Source organism: Strongylocentrotus purpuratus, unplaced genomic scaffold, assembly GCF_000002235.5.
Source record: "Strongylocentrotus purpuratus isolate Spur 01 unplaced genomic scaffold, Spur_5.0 spur5_scaffold_5, whole genome shotgun sequence".
NCBI classification, from domain to species: Eukaryota; Metazoa; Echinodermata; class Echinoidea; order Camarodonta; family Strongylocentrotidae; genus Strongylocentrotus; species Strongylocentrotus purpuratus.
This window is the reverse complement of record NW_022145611.1, coordinates 41,709,116-41,728,076: the sequence shown is the minus strand read 5'-3', so window position 1 is coordinate 41,728,076 and position 18,961 is coordinate 41,709,116. Positions and strand designations below refer to the sequence as shown.

Here is an 18,961-nt window from a genome sequence, read left to right as displayed (position 1 = left end):
AGTAAAAGAATAAACAACACTTACAAGATATCATTTAAGAAGAACTATATGACAATCATAATCATCATCATACTAAAAGCAGTACCACTCTATCCCGTTTTAAAACGCTTTGTCGTAATGCTTTTCTGCTCTCACTTAAACAATCTTCATAATAATTTGTGCAAAATTTCTCTACAATTCTTCATCTCTCGTTGTTCCTTTTCTACTCTCCTGCCCCCTTCTTCCCTTCTCTATCTCACTATATGGGTGTATGCAGGGGCGGATCCACGTAGCGATTTTTCCGGCCCGGCCCCCCCCCCCCAGCCCCCCAAAACGATTTTAAAAAATAGGATAATAACGTAAAGTTAACCTTTATAAAACAAAAAACAAAAGCCCCCCCCCCCCCCGCTTATTCGCCGGCCGGCTGAGACGGCACTAAATTTTGTATTAAGATTTGGCTACCCCTCCCCTTGACGCCGTCTGGATCCTCTGCAGGCGCGGATCCACGGGGAGGGGGGGGGGGCTGACGGGTCAACAACAAAAAAAAGAATTTAAAAAAAAAATCTCTCAATTAGGTACAAAAAAAATATATAGTGGTCTCACCCCCCCCCCCCCCCCCCGCTTATTCACCGGCTGACTGAGTCGGCGCAAAATATTTCCTGACCAAAAAAAAAAGTGCCTTTCACCCCCCCCCCCCACTTATTCACCGACGGCTGAGTCGCAACTAATATTTTCTCACGGATTGGCCCCCCCCCCCCCCCCCCCCCCCCCCTCTTCCCGGCGGCTGGATCCGCCACTGGGTGTATGTATATGCTTTTTTTTCTTTTCTTTTTTTTTCCACATGATTTTGTATTACATAGCACCGGTCGGTTTTCATTGGGTGCACTGAGGCGCTGCCTCGGCCAGATCAAGTTTGCCCAGCCCATTGTTCTGCCTGTGTTTTTTGTTATACAATTTTACCTGTTTATTGTACAGGGAACCCCACTTACAAGCTTAAGCTTCTCTCGGGTTTAGTTCAGGTCAGTTTCGGTTTCAGTTTATTTTCAAATTTCACATGTTATATATAATACATCATTACATTTGGCATGTTACATTTTTGTACTCATTTTTGGATGCATTTATACAAACAAAAGAATAATACATAAGACTAATATTTCACACTGGCAATATTTTGCTTAACCCCGCACTATAGGTGGGGTTAAGGGGGGGGGGGGGGTCTTAGCCCCACCTATAGTACGGGGTTAAGCCTATTCCACTTTCTGTTCAGACTGGTTTTTTTACCAAAGTGGGCTAAAGTTGGCTAACCCCACCTATAGTACGGGGTTAACCCTGCAAAATAGCAGGGCTAACTCCGCAATTGTGGTGCTAACTCCTGCTAACCCCGCAATTGCGGTGCTAAGCAAATGAATGATACTCTTTTCACACTGGTTTTGCTTAAAGGAAGAAATATGATGGAGCCTAAAGAGAAAGCAATGCTTGTATAGGTCATAGGCTCCGGAATTTATAACAATGATATAGTCTTGTGTATATTAAATAACGTAATTGAATTGAATTGAAACTTATTATGAAGAAAAAATAAACAATGTTCATATACTTAGCAATATTTTCACTACCCGTACGCAAAGTCTAGAGCTACACTCTCCAACACTCTCCTTCTGATCATAGGCCTTCTAAATTAATGAAATTCAACCCATTAGGAAAATGTGACTTACCTGGGTGTTAAAACAAATTGGTATCGGGCATAATATTATAAGAACCAAAGCGATGAAAACATATTTCCTCGTGAGGCGCCACCATAATTGAACTTTCTCTTTTTTCGTCAAGATTAGGGCCATCTCGAAGTAGTTGTACACCAGGAAAATCTCAAACTCTGAAGAGATATGCACAGCGGTGACACAACCCTAGATAGCGCGGCATAAACACCTGTATGGAGTTCACACCGTTCACACCTCAGAAAAAAGGTATCACCACCGCTCTTACACGTTACATGCATGCCCCGTGGAACGTTTTCAAAGCGGGGTGGGGGGGGGGGGGTGTGGATATCTGATAAAGTAGTTACGATCAGGTATAGAGCGTAGCGAGCAAAGCGAGTGGAGAGTAAATTTATTATTTATCAATGGAGGTTTTTATATTAGCGAAACTCGCATATCGTGAAAATATTGTGAGAGGATGGGAAAGCGTGAGTGTTTTTTGGTATAGGGGTGAGAAGACATGAGCCCCTGAACGCTGGCGTACTAATGGGGGGGGGGGGGGGGGTCATTTCTTATTCGATACCAGTGATTTACAAATGTTGCTGAAATGCCATGATTTTCCGGTATTTTTTCTCAATTCTCACCAAGGGCCCTAGGACGGGCCCCTGGATGCTCATCTGACCGTAATTGAATACCTAAAACCCCCCGAGCTTCCAGGGGCTCTGCCCCCTGGACCCAACCTAGGGCCCTAGGGCGGGCCCCTGGATGCTCATCTGACCGTAATTAAATACCTAGAACCCCTGAGCTTCCGGGGGCCCTGCCCCCTGGACCCCACTGAGGGCCCTAAGGCGGGTCCCTGGGTGCTCATCTAACTGTTATTAAATACCTAAAACCCCTGAGCTTCCGGGGGGCTCTGCCCCCTGGACTCCCCGCCAATTAGTGACCTGCCAGTGTCACACATAAGGTATTTAAATATGCTTATCTGACCGTAATTTAATGCCCCAAAACCCTGAGCTTCCAGGGCCTCAGGCCCTGGACCCTATGCCAATTTACGCTCTACCTGATCGTTAATACTCCACTTTGAAAAACGTTCCGCGGGGCCTGCATGTTACGTGTAAGAGTGGTGGTGACGCAGATTTTTCTTCTCCCCCCCCCCCCTCGTTCCAAACTTTTTTGCTCATTACGCCACTGGCGTCAGATAAGCATCAAGAGGACTGCCTTTGGGCCCCTGGTGGGGTCTAGGGAGCGAAGCCCCCGGAAGCTCAGGGGTTTTAGGCATTTCATTACGCACATTACGCACATCCCCACCCTATTATGCCTTAAATGGCTTAAATCAAAATGATGAATTTTGTGGACTCGATATCGCGTTAAGAAATTGATGCGGGCATCTGCCCACCACCACCAAAACTCTCCTTCTTCTGTGAACAAACCAGGGGCGGATCCAGCCGGCAGCAAGAGGGGGGGGGGGGCAAATCTTTTTTAAAGGTAAAATTTACGTTACCATCCTATTTTTATACCGGTTTGGGAGGCTGGGGGGGGGGGGGGGACGTGGATCCGCACCTGATAGTTGTCCGGCTGGTTTTTGTCCGGGGGTAGTTGTCCTAGGGCTAGATGTCCCAGGGGGTAGTCGTCCTAGAGGGGGGTTGCCCTAGTGGGTAGTTTTCCCAGGGGTAGTTGACTGGGGATGGTTATCTGGGGGTAGATGTCCACAGTGGCGTACGCAGGGGGGGGGGGGGGGAGTTTAAAATCGGGCCCAAAAAATTTGCTCCCGAAAATTTGAAAATCGCGCCGGCCGAAAAGTCGCTCAGTTGGGGGGGGGGGGGGGGGGGGGGGGGTAAGCAGACACTTTTTTTTTTTTTTTTTTGGAGTCCAAAAAAAAAATCCAAAAAAAAAAATCAGGGGGGGGGGGTTTCACAAAAAACCATACACAAAACATATACATAAAAAAACTCAAGGGGGGCGGTTTAACCCCACCCCCCCCCCCCCTACGTACGCGCCTGGATGTCCAGGGCCAGGGGTAGGTGTCCTAGAACCCTCCGAGATAGCTCCCTCACTCGGCATATAATCTACAGCATTACTGAATAAAGGTATCGGAGTTTTGTAAATTATATTGAAACTTATTATTTTTTGACACGATTTATGACGAGTTATAGAGAGGGAGACGGAAGGATAAATGGGATGTACCATCGGTAAAAATACTACTTTTTATTTGTGGTCTTTTAATTATAAAATTGCTTAACAGTGATTCTTGACAAACCAGAAATAAAATGTGTATCATTCGGGTTTTGAAAATGACAGTCCTCCATAAAAAAAAAAAACTTAATGTACATACATGTACAAACAGTGTATGAAGATCTGTGTATTCATAATGGTTGAATAATACATGTATACATTTCTCGTTTCTTTTTCTTTTTCGCATCCTTTACACTTGAAGACTACATGTCATCAAACTCTTTTCCGACTGTGCTCATATTATTTTTTAATAGAATTTTATGTATAGATTTTCTCATCTCTCTCAAACCTACTTCACTACAGGTGAATCAACCATATAAAGAAAGTTGGCTCAAGAGAAAAAAAACACCTCCTCCCGACACAGCAACAGCTTTACCCACGACAACCGAAAAAGGAAAATGATATATGAAATTTTGAGAAAATTGGACAAATGATAAGAAAGTAGTAAATTTTGAAACTGGAGATGATTTATGACTGTGTCTGTTCCGAACTGAAAATAAACGATTTGACTACTAAATGTTTTGTTTGTTTGTCGTAATTCCTGCTTTCAAGGCTTACTCGACTTCTGTCTGATTTTTCAAACATTGCACAGATATGTTCCTCTGATATTTCTGCTCCTACTCATGCCAAATTTCTGAAAAGACTTAATTTACCTTTACACTACACAGAGTCCTTATGTTTCGGCTTATAATTAAGACATGCAAATGCACTACATGTATTTAATCATCTATTAAAGTGTATTGTCCTTCCCTCGATTCACAAAATGCTGGTAAAAGCTAACTAGACTCTCACAGCACCTACATTTCTTGGAAATGTGTCTGGTTTCATCTTTACATCGCTCTCAGAATAAAATGAAAAACCATATGTCACAGACACAACTGCATATAAAGGATCATTTATTAAATCTCTTAAATCAGGAAATGGTTCCAACATCTATAGTCTGGATGTGATGCAACTAGACTGAATACAACTGCAGATAACAGTGGAGAGATGCTGACCAATAAGTAAAGTCCATGTAACTCATGAATATCTCATCATCATCTTCATCATTGCATTGACATACATGTACTATGATAATAATAATAATAATAATATTTCTCGTTTACCCAGGGTAGCCTCATCAGTATTCATACTGTTCTCCCTGAGGGCCCTGTGCTGTAATACTATGTCCACAATTACAGTGAAATCTTGTGATAAAGAGCTCTAACATAACAAGATAGTGAAGATATAACAAGGCAATTTTCATGGACCTGATGTTGGTCTTTTTATTAAACAAGTTTCCGACTGCACAGCCACAGGCTCTAAATTCATGTACATACGGTCACTACATATAAGCCAAGGATTTTGATTACACCTCTACATGTATCCTTAAAAATCAGGAGCTCACGTAGCAAGTCATATACATGTAGCTATTTTTTCACGAAGAGCATCTATGTATAATGAATGATGATTAGATAATGCCGTTCTGGCTCTCAGCAGACGATGTAACTGTATGTCTAGATGTCCCTGTATAACATACCAGTAAGAAAAAGATGACATATAACGTCGCTGTTTTCACGAAGTGACGGTAGTGAAAAAAAATTGCATTCGATTTGCGTTACGATTTTCCTCACTACCGTCACTTCGTGAAAATAGGGACGATAAGATAAATCGGCGCCTGCCTGCAAGAAGGCTGTTACTACCATTGACAATACTTGGCTCTTACAGCCGTCTTGTGAACAGCCAACAATAACCGTTCCATGATAGTTCAAATGAATTCAAGTGAATTCTTATGATCCTTCAAGAAAACACATAATTGTCTCTGATGTCTCTGAAATCCATTTATCCATGCTTTTTATCATCTCTCTACATTGTCCTTTGTGTTTCCATCGTCTGATGGCTGTGTGAGGTTTTTAAGAGCCCGGTCAACTATGTCTATCCCTAACTCATTTCCACTGTTGCTGAAGGGGTTGATGCCAAGAAAGCGTGCAGTTCCGAGACCAATCATTACTGGAAAGGAAGCAAAAGGAGAATGTCATTGTGATTTCCTTTGTTTCAGCTACTGGGTGTCAAATTTTGTTTTTAAAGGGAAAGTCCACCCTGAAATTAAGTTAGTTTTAATAGGAGTAGAAAAATAAGAGAAACAAGTCAGTGAAAGTTTGAACAAATTCGATTAAAAATAAGGAAGTTAGGATTTTTGAAGTTGTGATCAGTCAAACACAAATTGGCAACTCTATGACGTATCATGCGAGCTCAACTTCCATTTGCTCAGTACTAAAAAAATCCAAAAATTTTCATTTTCCCTCAAGAAAAATTTCAACCATACATGCACCCTAAATATAATAATTGCAAATATGTTTCTATACTCCCCCTGCAAGGAACAAATATATATTCCGTCATCAATAACGAAGAAAACATGATTTTATGGAATATTATGCACAAAGCAAATGAAGGAGAGCTCGTGTAATAAGTCACAGAGTTGCCAATTTGTATTTGATTGATCACAACTTCAATAATTCATAACTTTCTTATTTTCATTCAGAATTTGCTCAAACTTTCACTCACCTGATTTTCTTATTATTCTGCCTCTATCGAAACAAACTTATTTTTGGGGTGGACTTTCCCTTTAAGTTTCTGGGTGTGTCAAAGTCATGTAATTACAAGCATTTCAATTAGAAGATAACTTATGCTCTTACAACCCGAGAGCACAAAATAAAAGGTTAAAGGTCCAGATTTGCAACAAAGGTCTCTATTCAAGCCACTCTTCAACTTTTCAAAATACATGCTCAAAAAATAATGGTCTTTGAAAGTGCCATTCTGATTATGATATCTCATGATTTTAGAGTTATTTGTACTGCTATGCTAATTCTATTCTTATCATTCTTGTATCATGTATCATGTATTTATCTGTAATATCTATTTGACATTTCACGATTGTTTTCCGTCCTATGTATAATATTAAAAGAATGTCTAATTTCTAAACATTCAAAGAATTATCTTGTTATTCAGTCACGGTGATATGTTTATTCTTAAATACTTACAACCAGATACAGTAAGAGCTGGTACAGCGCCCCATATTGATTTTGCCCCTCTGAGTTTCTGCCTTTTTAGACTTGTATATCCCACATACAATGCTGTTACATACAAGCCTATGCCTCCCACATATCGACACTCTGGACAGTCTTCCATAGAAAAAGAAGCAGCTTCTCTCTGCTGTTTTTCCAACCAACTTGCAGGCTGATCGGTATCTCCTTGGGCTAGGTTCTCAGTTCCACCTCCACTACCCTCCTCCATTCCACGCTCTTTAATTGGATCTAGAAAAGAAAAAAAATACATGGGTGTTCCAATATCTCAAGGAATAATACTGAACTTTAAATAAAAACTTTAAAAACAAAATGGAAATATCCCTTCTATGAGATTCTTGGAAGTGAAATCTTTAAGTTAATTGTCTGATTTTCTAAACTTTATACACTGTATATCATCTTACAGCTTGTCAATTTTTTTTTTTTACATCCATCTTCTGATCTTCACAATCACATTGCATTTTGGGTTTTGTTTACATCACTCTTCATGCAGGGTGCCAATTAAGTCCAGGGTAGGTGTAGACCGAAATTTTCTGTCTCTTTTGTAAGCCTCTGAATTGGGTAGGGTCGGCTAAGAGAGGAGCCGACCTTACCAAAATCAGAGGCTAACAAACGAAAGAGACAGAAATTTTCGGTCTGGGACTGGGGTAGGTGATACCGATATCAGTATCATATTTCATGTTATCACAGAGTCCGAGCCCTTATTTGGCCGGCCTTAGTTAACAGGGTTAAACTTAAGCCTTAAACCTGATATCGATGTTTGTTTCGCCGAGACTTCGTCTTGCTCCACCGACCACCTAGACTCGAGCTAGATATAGATCTAGAAGTCTAGACTCTACTTAGATCTATCTGATCGAGATCTATATTATAAATAATGTCAGTTTTATTCCTCATAGTCATACCAGGCGGTATTTCTGTCTTGGCTAAGGCTACCCATGTCATACATGTAGGCATGCATGGGTACCGACACTTAACTTTGGAAAGTAAAAATAAAATCAATTCATGAATGATCAGATGCAGAGAGACATTGATATTGCAGACACCGAATCTCAGTGAGTCAGTCATTGTCTGAGTCTAGTCTGACTGTAGATCTAGACCCTAGGCCTAGCTACTAACTCAGTAACTGTCTGTATGCTTGACATTGAGCTTATTTGTTATAATTGCTCTCCTGAACACTTTGACATTTATGATATATATACCTCCACTGGAATAAGTGAATAAATACATCTAGTTGAAAAAAATAACACTTTTCTTACTAACCAACTAGTGTAGACAACAGCAAAATCCACAACGCTCCTGTATACAGGCTGTAGGCTAGCTGTACGGCAGTACAGGGTATGGTAGAAGTTGCCGACAATTTTTGTGATGTGTGCGAAATGGAGTATAGCATTGCATACTAAAACGTTTTACGTGTTAATAAAAACTGTTGAATACTTTAGTTCCGACTGAAGTTGATGGAACCGAAAGTCCGTTTGAAACTCCGTCATTAATTTGACAAATTGAAGGTAAATTTTCATGCAGAATGTATCCGAATGTTGACACAAAGTGATTTTATTTAAAATGCTATGTTTTTCTGTTGATGTGAAAGTGTGAAAGTGAGTATTTATGACATAATAGGGGCGTTATTTTGAGAGTTCAGTCCTATACCTTCATTTCTATGTAGTGTCACCAACCCCCTCAACAGTTGGCAGCATGCATGCAGCTAGACAGCAATAACCATCTGATTTGGGTCATTTCTTTAATAAAACTGACATTTGTTGTCATTCCCCAATACAGATGGCAACCCAGAGATCTCGTACCGTGGGGATGGCTATGTACATATTTTCATCCGCGACATTTTCTCCCCGATTTTCTTTATTTAGAAGGTCTAGATCTAGACCTAGATATCTAGATCTAGATCTAATTTTCTGATTTCTAAATCAGATGTAAATTAGATCGGTATGTCATTTGTCCTAATTACAGTTATCAAAATTTGATAACTTAATATTAAATACGTAATTTATGGACTTACTTATATGAATTATCCAATTTGTATCTCAGATCCGCGAAGCAGTACGTTCATGCATTCGAAATATTACCCGGCGGCGGCCGATATATTTCCGGGTCCACCTAGACCTACCAAAACATAGCCAAATGGCCAATCAGAGCACTCGTTTCGTGGGAGTTCGTTGGTCAAGCTGGGCCGACTTGTAGCGTAGCTACGGTAGCTATTGGACGTTCGAAAAGAAAAAATGAATATTCATCAACTAAAACCAAGACAGATAATGTTGACGACGAGACTTTCTCGGATTAATCATTAATTTAGGATCTAAATGAGCAAGCTATCGTAAGTCAAATAAGCTATATATATATGTTATTTTTAATTTGTGTTGTAATTGCAGCAGTTATGAGGATGTAAAGAGTGAAAATCTCGTTGCATATCTCATTCATCGCGGTCCGGTCGAACCGAACCATTTGTTCCGTACAGTGCCTCACAGAAAGAGGTCCCCAGACTTCAGTCTCTATAATCGGAGGTCTAGTGGAGCCAGACGTAGTCTCAGTGGAACAACCGACGATTAGAGAGACTGAAGCTTTCGGTCTAGCATGCAGCTCTCTCTGTTATTGTCCCTCAGCTCCGCTTTTCGGAGATCAGTGAGTTCATCGCATTCGAAGCGGTAGGCTGTGTAGTCAATATGCTATATAATCCATAGTTGGAGGGTATAGAGTGCAGGCGATGGGCATGAATTTTGTAGAGGTAATGAACTGTCATCTTTAATTAAAGTAGAAATGTAGGAAAGGGATAGCAAGAGAATAGTGCAAGTCAGATGGGAAGAGTCCTGGCTGTTAAGCCAAGGTCCAATTGCGCCATTGTCGACATAACTGAGTTTCTAAGGGACCGCGGCCGCTGGGTCGGGCAAAGACGAGGGGCCGACTTGTTGCACGAAAGTAACCATCCAGGCCATCGAGACAGTTATATAAATTGTCCATTGCCTCTCTTTCTGTCCATCTAAATATATTTTCAGGATTATTAATTATTATTAACGTCCATCTCAACTGTCTTTGAGTTTGAGTTTGACCTAGCTTAGTTAATCTATGAGCCACTTTTTTTTGCCAGATAGATTTATGTTGAACACAAGTTAAAGATAAAGACCAGTTCGTTTCGTTCGGTTCGTTTTCTTGAAGCTACTATGGGCGATGAGATCGGCAATCACACTCAACAAACTGCTTTGCCTAAAAACTCACTGACCCGTACAATGCACTTCAGTCTCTATACTATAGAGGTGGTCGGTCAGCGGAACTATTGTCAATATAGAGGCTGAAACTTTTGGTCTACTTCATAAACCTTTTTATATAATGGGCAGCTCATTCATTTAAATTGAATTTGAACTGAAGTAATGCTAATTTTATTAAGTGGCCAGTTAAAATTGTCCATTTTAAGTATACATGTAGGTGTTCTCATCATTATAGAAAACTATAAATTTATCAAACAACATATAAGTATGTGCCAAACTTAGTTTACTGAAGACCCTCCACTGTTACTATTTGATATTATCACTCTTTTTTTCCCTTCTTTTTTTCTTCTTTTTTTCTTCTTTTTTTCTTCTTTTTTCTAGATCTGTACTGTGGCTGCTGTACTCCATTACCCCAAAAGAAATGCTTTTGCAGCTTTGAGCAAAATGAAGTTCTCCAAGTATGTAACGTTGCTTGTCTGTGCTGTATCTCTGCAGATATGGGGTTGCCTCTCAATTGAAATAGAAAATTATTTTTACCATCTTCAGAGCTTTGTGGATGACATTGGTCCGGGGAATTACAGCTACTTCAAGCTGTCCAGACAAGGGAATGTGCGAATATTTGTGGAAACACTGGAAGGAGATGCAGATATTTATGTGTCGGAGACCAACTCGAAGCCCACTTTTGAAGATTACGATTTCAAATCTGTCACTTGTGGTGAAGACTATGTGGATATTCCCGACAGCTTCAAAAGACCTGCTGCCATAGCTATTTATGGACATCCAAGGTTTTCAGAAACCAAATTCAGATGTTCTGTCTATGTGGATACCAGGGATCTTGCACAGAATGATCCAGAGCAGCAGCATTTTGAAACTACTGAAGATGAGGAACTTACAGGATGGCACTTTCTCCTCAAAATACTTGAGTTTGTACTAGATGTAGCTCTCTAGCAAATTTCTTGTTTGACATTTTGTTACTATGTAGTTTGATTATCACTAATGTGTAATCCACGTGAACAATGATATTTTGCTTTGAATCAGATATTTTTCTTAATAAAAATTATTATAAAAGACTACTAATATTATAGAACACATATGCAGTAGACTTAGTTATATGAATGGATGGGTGGATAGAGGTTTTTCCTATTGTTTATTACCAAAAAAACTTTCCTTTGGTTTAATGTGTACTTTTATCCTTTGAGGAATACTTGTAATTTTTGTATGATAAAAATACTCTTTTCTACCTTTATTCATAGTATGAAAGAAGTGATGAGTATTAGAGATGCAATTTTCGTATAAAAAGGGAAAAGAATAAATTCATGTACCATGGCTTATTATGATGGGTATTTTGAACTAGTAGAAACATCTAAAATTGACATATATGTATGTACATTTTGAACTTGTTGGGTGATGGCAATGTTGTAAAGATTATGTTATGCTATAATGTTCTTGATGTTGCAGTAATCTTAATGTAGAGTTGACTCTGGAGTCTGGTATAAAATTTACAGAAAAGCTCACAAGTATGAGTATGTTCTTTTGTATGTAAGTAGAACTTTTAGTCAGGAGAATCTACACAATCTTTTAAAAACTATTCAGTTCTGTCCAGAATAGTGTGTCAATGAAGTATTATGGAATTAAGTGCCTTAACAGAAGTCATGTTCTATCAAGATTAAGCCATATTCCTGCTACATGTATATAGATTCTGGTGCAAATTTAATAATTTGGTGAAAATAAGAGACTGGATTTCTTTTATACACGCACTTGGGTGAAGTATGATGTGTTCATTTCAAACTTCACAAAAAGATTTCTATCAAATCTGAAGAATGCACATGTACATGTACATACATGTATATGTGCTACAATAACATAATTAAATTGTTGTATGTATAAAGTTAAAGCAGATAATAAATTAGGACATTTATTTTGATTTTAGTTTATGCAACTGAATTTCAACTGGTTTCTTATTCTTTCCCGAGACTACTTTTTTTTGTTAGTGACCATCCTAGTCAATTCCTTTTTTTTTCCTGTTTATATTTAGTGATGTTTAATGAGTTATCACACATTGTGTACATGTGTCAATAATTTACCTACAATAGTTAACAAGGTTATTAGGAATCGTACTTGGAATAAATCTGTACTTTTGTCATTTCTGTACTTTTATAATCCTTAATGGGGTATTTGCTTTGATTTATTGCATAGTATACATATTATGTCGGTATCACATAACTTCCATGAATTTTTATGCCTCCGTTACGAAGTATCCAGAGGCATTATGTTTTCGGGTTGTCCGTCCGTACGTACGTCCCGTTCTCGTGATCGCGTTATCTCAAGAACCGACTGATGGATTCCTGCCAAACTTTTGTCATGTATGTAACTTGCAGAGCCAATGAACTGATTAGATTTGGGGGTCAAAGGTCACATGGCTCATTATGTATGCAAAAATAGCTCGTGATCGCGTTATCTCAAGAACTGATTGATGGATTCCTGCCCGTCATGTGTGTATCTTGCAGAGCCAATGAATTGATTAGATTTTGGGGTCACGAGGTCATAGGTCAACATTATCATTAGAACAGATAGACAGATTACCATGAAACTCAGGAAAAGTATGTATCTTGCTGAGGCAATGAACTGAATAGATTTTGGGGTCATGAGGTCAAGTTCAAAGGTCATGGGGCTCATTATGTATGCAAAAATAGCTTGTGATCACATCATTAGAAACGATGGATGGATTACCATCAAACTCAAGATATGTATGTTTCTTGCAGAGCCAATGAACTGAGTAGATATTGGAGTCATGAGGTCAAAGATCAAAGGGTCATACAGTATATCAGAAATAGCTTGTAATCACAATATTCTGAGAACCTGTCAATGGATTACAATCGAACTTGAATTTGAAAAATTGCTTCTGTTTTGGTTTGTAAAATTCCCCTCTTTCTTTTTTTAATTCTGAAGATTTGCTCATTATCCAGATAGTAAATTTACCTACATGTACTAAGTATTACATTTGACTTTAAATTGAACTTCAACAATATTGATTTACTTTTTTCCCCAAAGAAAACACAAATTATTTGATCTTTGATACTTAGATCAAACAGAAGTTTCCTTATGTATTGTAAAGGTTAAAGATGCATGACTCTTCATTTAATAATAAAACGGTGCTTATAAAGCGCTTAATTCCGCCGAAGTCTTTAAGCGCTAATAGGTTCTATGACATTTCTGTCATCCAGGTTTGCATCAAATGCTCATGTATGCACTAATGTACTTCTACCTACATGTCTACATGTACATGTACCATACAATAGAATAAAACCATTTCATGCCTTGAAACATGCGTTCCTCTGTGTTTCATATAATGTACATGCACATCACATACGTACACAACATGTTTTAAATCCTTGGGATCCAGAGTCACAGTTTCTTGTACTTAGGGTTCTCATGTATAAGATGGGTCCTTCATTTACATCTTAAGTGAGAATATAATTGATTCCTTTAGAAGAAAAAAAAAACTTAAACATTGTATCACAATGGTTAAATTAAGAAATGGGGAGAAAATATTTCACTTGTAAAGGGATTCATGGGTTTTGAAAGCCATTTGTTTTGAGGTGGTACCTTTCGCTATATTATGAGGAGGGGTTGATAATATTTTGTTCACCATGTCAGTTTGTGTACAAATAGTCACTTAAATGTTATCACTCGGTGTATTTGAATATATGCATTTCATGCATTTCCATTCTTGTGTTTGTAACTGCTGATGGAATGTTGATTATTGTTTTGTCTGCTGTATTTACTTTTGTTAGGAAGGTGTTGTTCCATTGATGATCGTTTCCATGAGTGATTTAAAGTGATCTTTAACACCTTGCCAAATTAAATTATTTTTATATCAAATGACTGGATGTGTAATCAATGATGTTGTTAATTTGTGTGTCTATGTGAGTATTGTATGTTCATTTATTGTGCTTTTACATAAATCTCATCATGATCATCATAATCATATCAATGTGTCATAAAAACCTTCCCAACTGCCTCCTCTGTTTCATGATGCATTTGCATATCATTGCTTTCCAAATATATTTAGTACAATGTAAGGATTTAAAAAGAACAGTTAATCCACATCCCAGTAAATAACAGAAAAGGAAAGGTCCTGAAATAGTTGTAAGGTTTCACTAAAAGTTGATTTACTTTTAATTTATAATAATACGCTGTTCTTGTATAGCACATATCTTACTATGGCATAATGTCACTATGCCCTTCCTAAGGACTTGGGATTTTATTCAAGGTAAAATCCAGCTCCAGAGAATTTTATAATGTTAATAAAAAGCAAATGAATCTGAGAAACATTAAACATTAAAGATGAGGAAAATCAGAGAGCAAGAAGTTTCAACACTTAATGGCATGAAGACCAATTTCTCATGAAGATGAATATTGTGTATAGACTGGTTTACTGATGTACATGTATTCACATTTTTAGAAAAAATGTTTCTTCCCCTCCCCCCCCCCCCCCCCCCAGGGCACCTGGTGACGAGTTATTCCATTAACTGTTACTAATGAATGAACTACAATACTTGGAATCCAGTCTACATACATTATTTGTTGCTATGTCAGGAAAGTCTCAAGCAAGCTTCAGGTTGTCAAGAACTGTTTAAAAAGTATGCATACAATTTGAATATGTTAATAAACCAATGTATTGGGAGCTTGGTTATAGTTTTAGATGTTATTTTCTAATTACTACATGTATACCTTAAATTCCATCTCGTCTTTTCGTTCAAGGAAGTTCTTTCTTCACGTCTTACACAGCTTTACTGAAAGTGACTTATTTCTGCATGTGTAAATTATAATACAATAAACCATTTACTTTTAGAAACATAAAATTGCAATTTTAATCAAAGATAACGAAGAAAAAATAACCTTTGTTATCATAGAAATTATGTGATTTTTAGTTTATGAAACCTAATACACATGCTATAATGCAGGTGTCAATTGTATGACCCACCCTATGGACCCCGGGGAAGGTGCGTCATGGTTGGGTCATTTACCATCAAGGTGTGACTCAGGGTACCGTCATTTTACTCCTATGGTCAGTCACAATATTGACGGTGGGGTGTGTCGATGTCAGTCACTTTACATAGGTGCGTCACTGAATAAAGTATGAGATTTAATAGACCCCGATCGCAAATCAGGAAAAACACGATCTGTATCATTTCGACCATGTCGAATGTGCGTCAAAATGACAGTCGAAATCAACAACTGGTGCGTCATAATTTTGACCGAGGTACCGTCATTGGTAGCCTGAAGTTCGTCATAGTTTTGCCGCATATGTGCGTCATGGTATAGTAAAATCCGACGCACATTAGACAAGTGACGCACCATCCCCGGGGTTCATGGGGTGGGTCATACAATTGACAGGTGCATAACGTGCATGGGCAAAGGCATGAGAACATTTTTTGTGGTGTTAAAATACTTTTTTTTTTTTGCAAGGTGGAGTTTAAGGCACCTATTTATGCTGAATTTAATAATGGTATTACTGATTCAAATTTGTCTAACTCCAGGGATCCATTACATGGAGAGTGACTGTCAATCAATTTTCAAAGTCTATTGTAAATTCAATTGTATCTTACAATGAATGGTATCTAACAGTAAAATAAAATGCATTGATTGTCAAGATACATGTATGATTGACTGAAAGATACGATTGATTGAACTTTTTTGTTTTGCTAAAAGGCCCTGCTTCTGGAAATTAAAATCAAAGAGAAAGATGTTTGATAAGTAACTGGCACAGGAGGGATACCAGGCTCTGATCTATAAATGTCATTACTTTGCATTTAGTCTGTTGGAGCCAAAATGACCTTAACCCATATCATTTCACGAAGAGTTAAAACTCTTTTGGCTCCAAACAGACAATTTAATCATCTACTTCTTCGTACAAATGTAGAACAAAACAAACAAAGTCTCTTGCACAGCCATTTATTTATACCTCACAAAACAAGTACATTTACAGAGTATTCACAATATTCAAAGACTCTACTTCATAACTTTTTAATGCTTTGGCAAGAAAGAAATAGGTTTAGCAAAAAATACAGGTCAAGAAGAATACATTAGATTGCAAAGAAGGTTAATATGGGCTTTGCTTTAATCTATCTAATACAAGGTCAACATCTTGAAGGCTACCGACACTCTGTACACGAGGTTACATGATGACATGTGTATTACTTGGACCTTTTGAGGATAATAATACATTTTTCATTTCAAATTAAATGAAAGTAAAACATTACCTTCTAAATGATGCTTGTTTTTTCTTTAGCAGACTTGTAAACAGGGATGTTCCAAAGCATGGAGATAAAAATTAATATTATTACTTTCAATACATGCCCTGTTATTCATATCGCTTTAAGATTAATCTGTTATTTCTGTCTGAAAGAAAATCTTTGATTCGATCAGTGCTAGAAAGTAGTTAAAAGTTCAATTTGTTAGTTATTCTATTTAAATTACAATCCTTAAACAGTTTTTAAAAGATTTCCCTTTTTATTTAAACTATACTTTGTCTGGACAATTCCTTAAATAATATGAAAAGGAAAACATTTGCATTGGAAAAGAATTGGTATAAAATATGTTTTGTACAACATGTCAAAAATAATTTAAAATCACATACTCATTTGGATAAAATACAAGGTTGTACTGTACACCAAAATTACTTCCAGCTCTTTAGTAAAAAAAAAAAAAGGAGGTGCTAAAAAATCTAAAGCACATTTGACAGAAATTTTTCGAATAATAAGAGTATATGATTTGAAATACATTTACAGAGATTCTGAAAATAGATTATATACTTGAGCAATCTTCATATCTAGATCTGTCAGCTTGTGTTAAATGGTCTAGTTCATTTATAATTTTCATAAAGATAAAAGGGTAGTTGAGGGGAATTTCACACTGCTATTAAACATTTCTAGTATTTTTGTTAGTCTCATGTGGTGCAATAAATATATCCCTCTTCAATTATTCTCTACCAACATAACATGAAATAGATAGTAGTTACAAAATAAAATGAATCATGTACAAAGAATATTATAACATTCAATTTCTTAGAAATAACAAATACATTACACTTGACATTAAATGACTATTTAACAATATTTTACAAGAACAAATAAATATGCTAAAATTCCTCATCCTATAAATTAATATTACATGGTTGAATTCAACAACCAAAAATCTACATATTTCTGTTTGTACCATGATAACCAGACTCACAGTTGTTAATTTTATTGGCATGTTTTAACATGTATTAAATCTCTAATACAATGGACTGTGAAACCACTTGGTAAGAATAAAGAAGAATATTGGTTGAGATTTTAACTTCATATATACACAGTTCTATATCCAATCACAGTCACTAGATCATATCCTCTTTATGCATACCATAAAACATTCACATTGTACTTGAATTAAAGATGGAGGTGATTTCATTTTTCATAATTTACTCTTATCATGAAATTACCAAGGAAAGCCTTGGACAACATCAACATTTTTATGACAATACAAACTTAAAGTTCAGAGGGGAAAAAAAAACTTTTATTCTAAAAAATCAAGACACCATAAGTTTAGTAAGAACAGGTTCCCAAATAGTTGATAAATGATGTAACATGGGTTTATAATTTACCTCTACTCTATAAATTAAAACTGATGTAGTTCAGTACACAGCACAATCAGTAGTGTTCTTGCATCAGTTCCATTCAATTCACACCTTCAACAGTACACAGATGAAAGATCAGTTACATTGTACAATACACTAATTAAGTACATACGGTCACCCTACCCTATCATCCAAAACATCTGACGTTATAGATGCTCTTGAAGAACACTAATACACGAACCCCCCCCCCCCCCAAGTTCAATAGGAAAATGGGTGAAAAGCAGTTACCTGAACCTGACAAAGATCACACAACATGGTGCTGGAGAGAATGCTGTGGCACACATTTAATCATTTTTGAAGCAGTGAAAAACTTTTTTTTTAGCAAGTGATATTAATATCTGCAGAACATCAAGTGATTTTGCACACTTATGGTAGGATGGACGGTGAAATAAAGGCAGTGTACATGCTCACAAATAGTGTCAATTAAAAGCCACTGTGTAATTGTAATAAGTTGAGTTATAGCAACAATGATTTGTGTTTACAGCCCATATGTAGTGCGAGACATCACATAACTGCTGTGACACAAGAATAGGCAAAGTTCATAAATACAGAAGAAGTGTAATGTTGGCTAAAATTTGAATGTGTAACAGGTTATCTCGACTTTGAATTCCGGAATCCTCTAAGACCAATCCATTTGTGACTGTCAGCAGTGAGATGCACATCAGCAAACTTGTCCGCTGGTTTTGAATGATGAAGATCATTTGATGGGTTTGATCAAAGGCTAGGCACTATGAGCGAGGAACGCCTGGTACTGTGGTACATTGAAGGTGTTCCAAAAGAAGGAGATATATGTAGAGAGAAGAAAAGTGGGTGAGAGAAAGGAGAGATAGTTTCAAATGAAAGATACAAACAAAAATGGATGGAAAAAAGACCAGAAATTATCAAATCATGTCATAAGCATTATGTGCAGAAAAATAATAATTTTTCTTTGATACATATTAATCATTTCTTATTCCTTATTAAACTGCTTTATGTTATTCTAAAATGTTTCAAATATGTCTGAAGGACGACTTGATCTAAATAACTAAAACACTCAACATTCTCTTGGAGTAAGTTGTATAAAGAAAAAGAAAGTTTAATAGATCAAGTATTTTTCATTACTAG

The 18,961-nt window shown here is 37.2% G+C and overlaps 2 protein-coding genes and 1 long non-coding RNA gene across 4 annotated transcripts in view; 1 reads left to right on the top strand and 2 right to left on the bottom strand.

Moving 5' to 3' along the window:
• Positions 1–5,708: 5,708 nt before the first annotated feature.
• Positions 5,709–8,345, bottom strand: LOC100892054. The gene is made up of 3 exons (XR_971176.2): positions 8,225–8,345; positions 6,923–7,195; positions 5,709–5,891 (listed from the first exon to the last, which is right to left on the bottom strand). It is a non-coding gene; the product is annotated as an uncharacterized LOC100892054 (long non-coding RNA).
• Positions 8,346–10,620: 2,275 nt separating this feature from the next.
• Positions 10,621–11,124, top strand: LOC100893283 (UPF0669 protein v1g209471). Its single transcript, XM_030999216.1, has one exon. It carries the CDS (start codon positions 10,621–10,623, stop codon positions 11,122–11,124), a length of 504 nt encoding a protein of 167 aa, XP_030855076.1.
• Positions 11,125–16,118: 4,994 nt separating this feature from the next.
• LOC579490 (fibrillin-1) overlaps positions 16,119–18,961 on the bottom strand; it is a 75,156-nt gene continuing 72,313 nt past the window's right edge. For both annotated transcript variants that reach the window (XM_030999669.1, XM_030999670.1), the window contains exon 36: positions 16,119–18,608. In XM_030999669.1, coding sequence (XP_030855529.1) covers positions 18,586–18,608 — 23 coding nt within the window. In that variant the 3' untranslated portion in view covers positions 16,119–18,585. The remainder of the gene's footprint in view (positions 18,609–18,961) is intronic.

Bases quoted from the DNA above. Each gene is read 5' to 3' on its own strand.
- LOC100893283 (XM_030999216.1), top strand. From the start codon at position 10,621: ATGAAGTTCTCCAAGTATGTAACGTTGCTTGTCTGTGCTGTATCTCTG.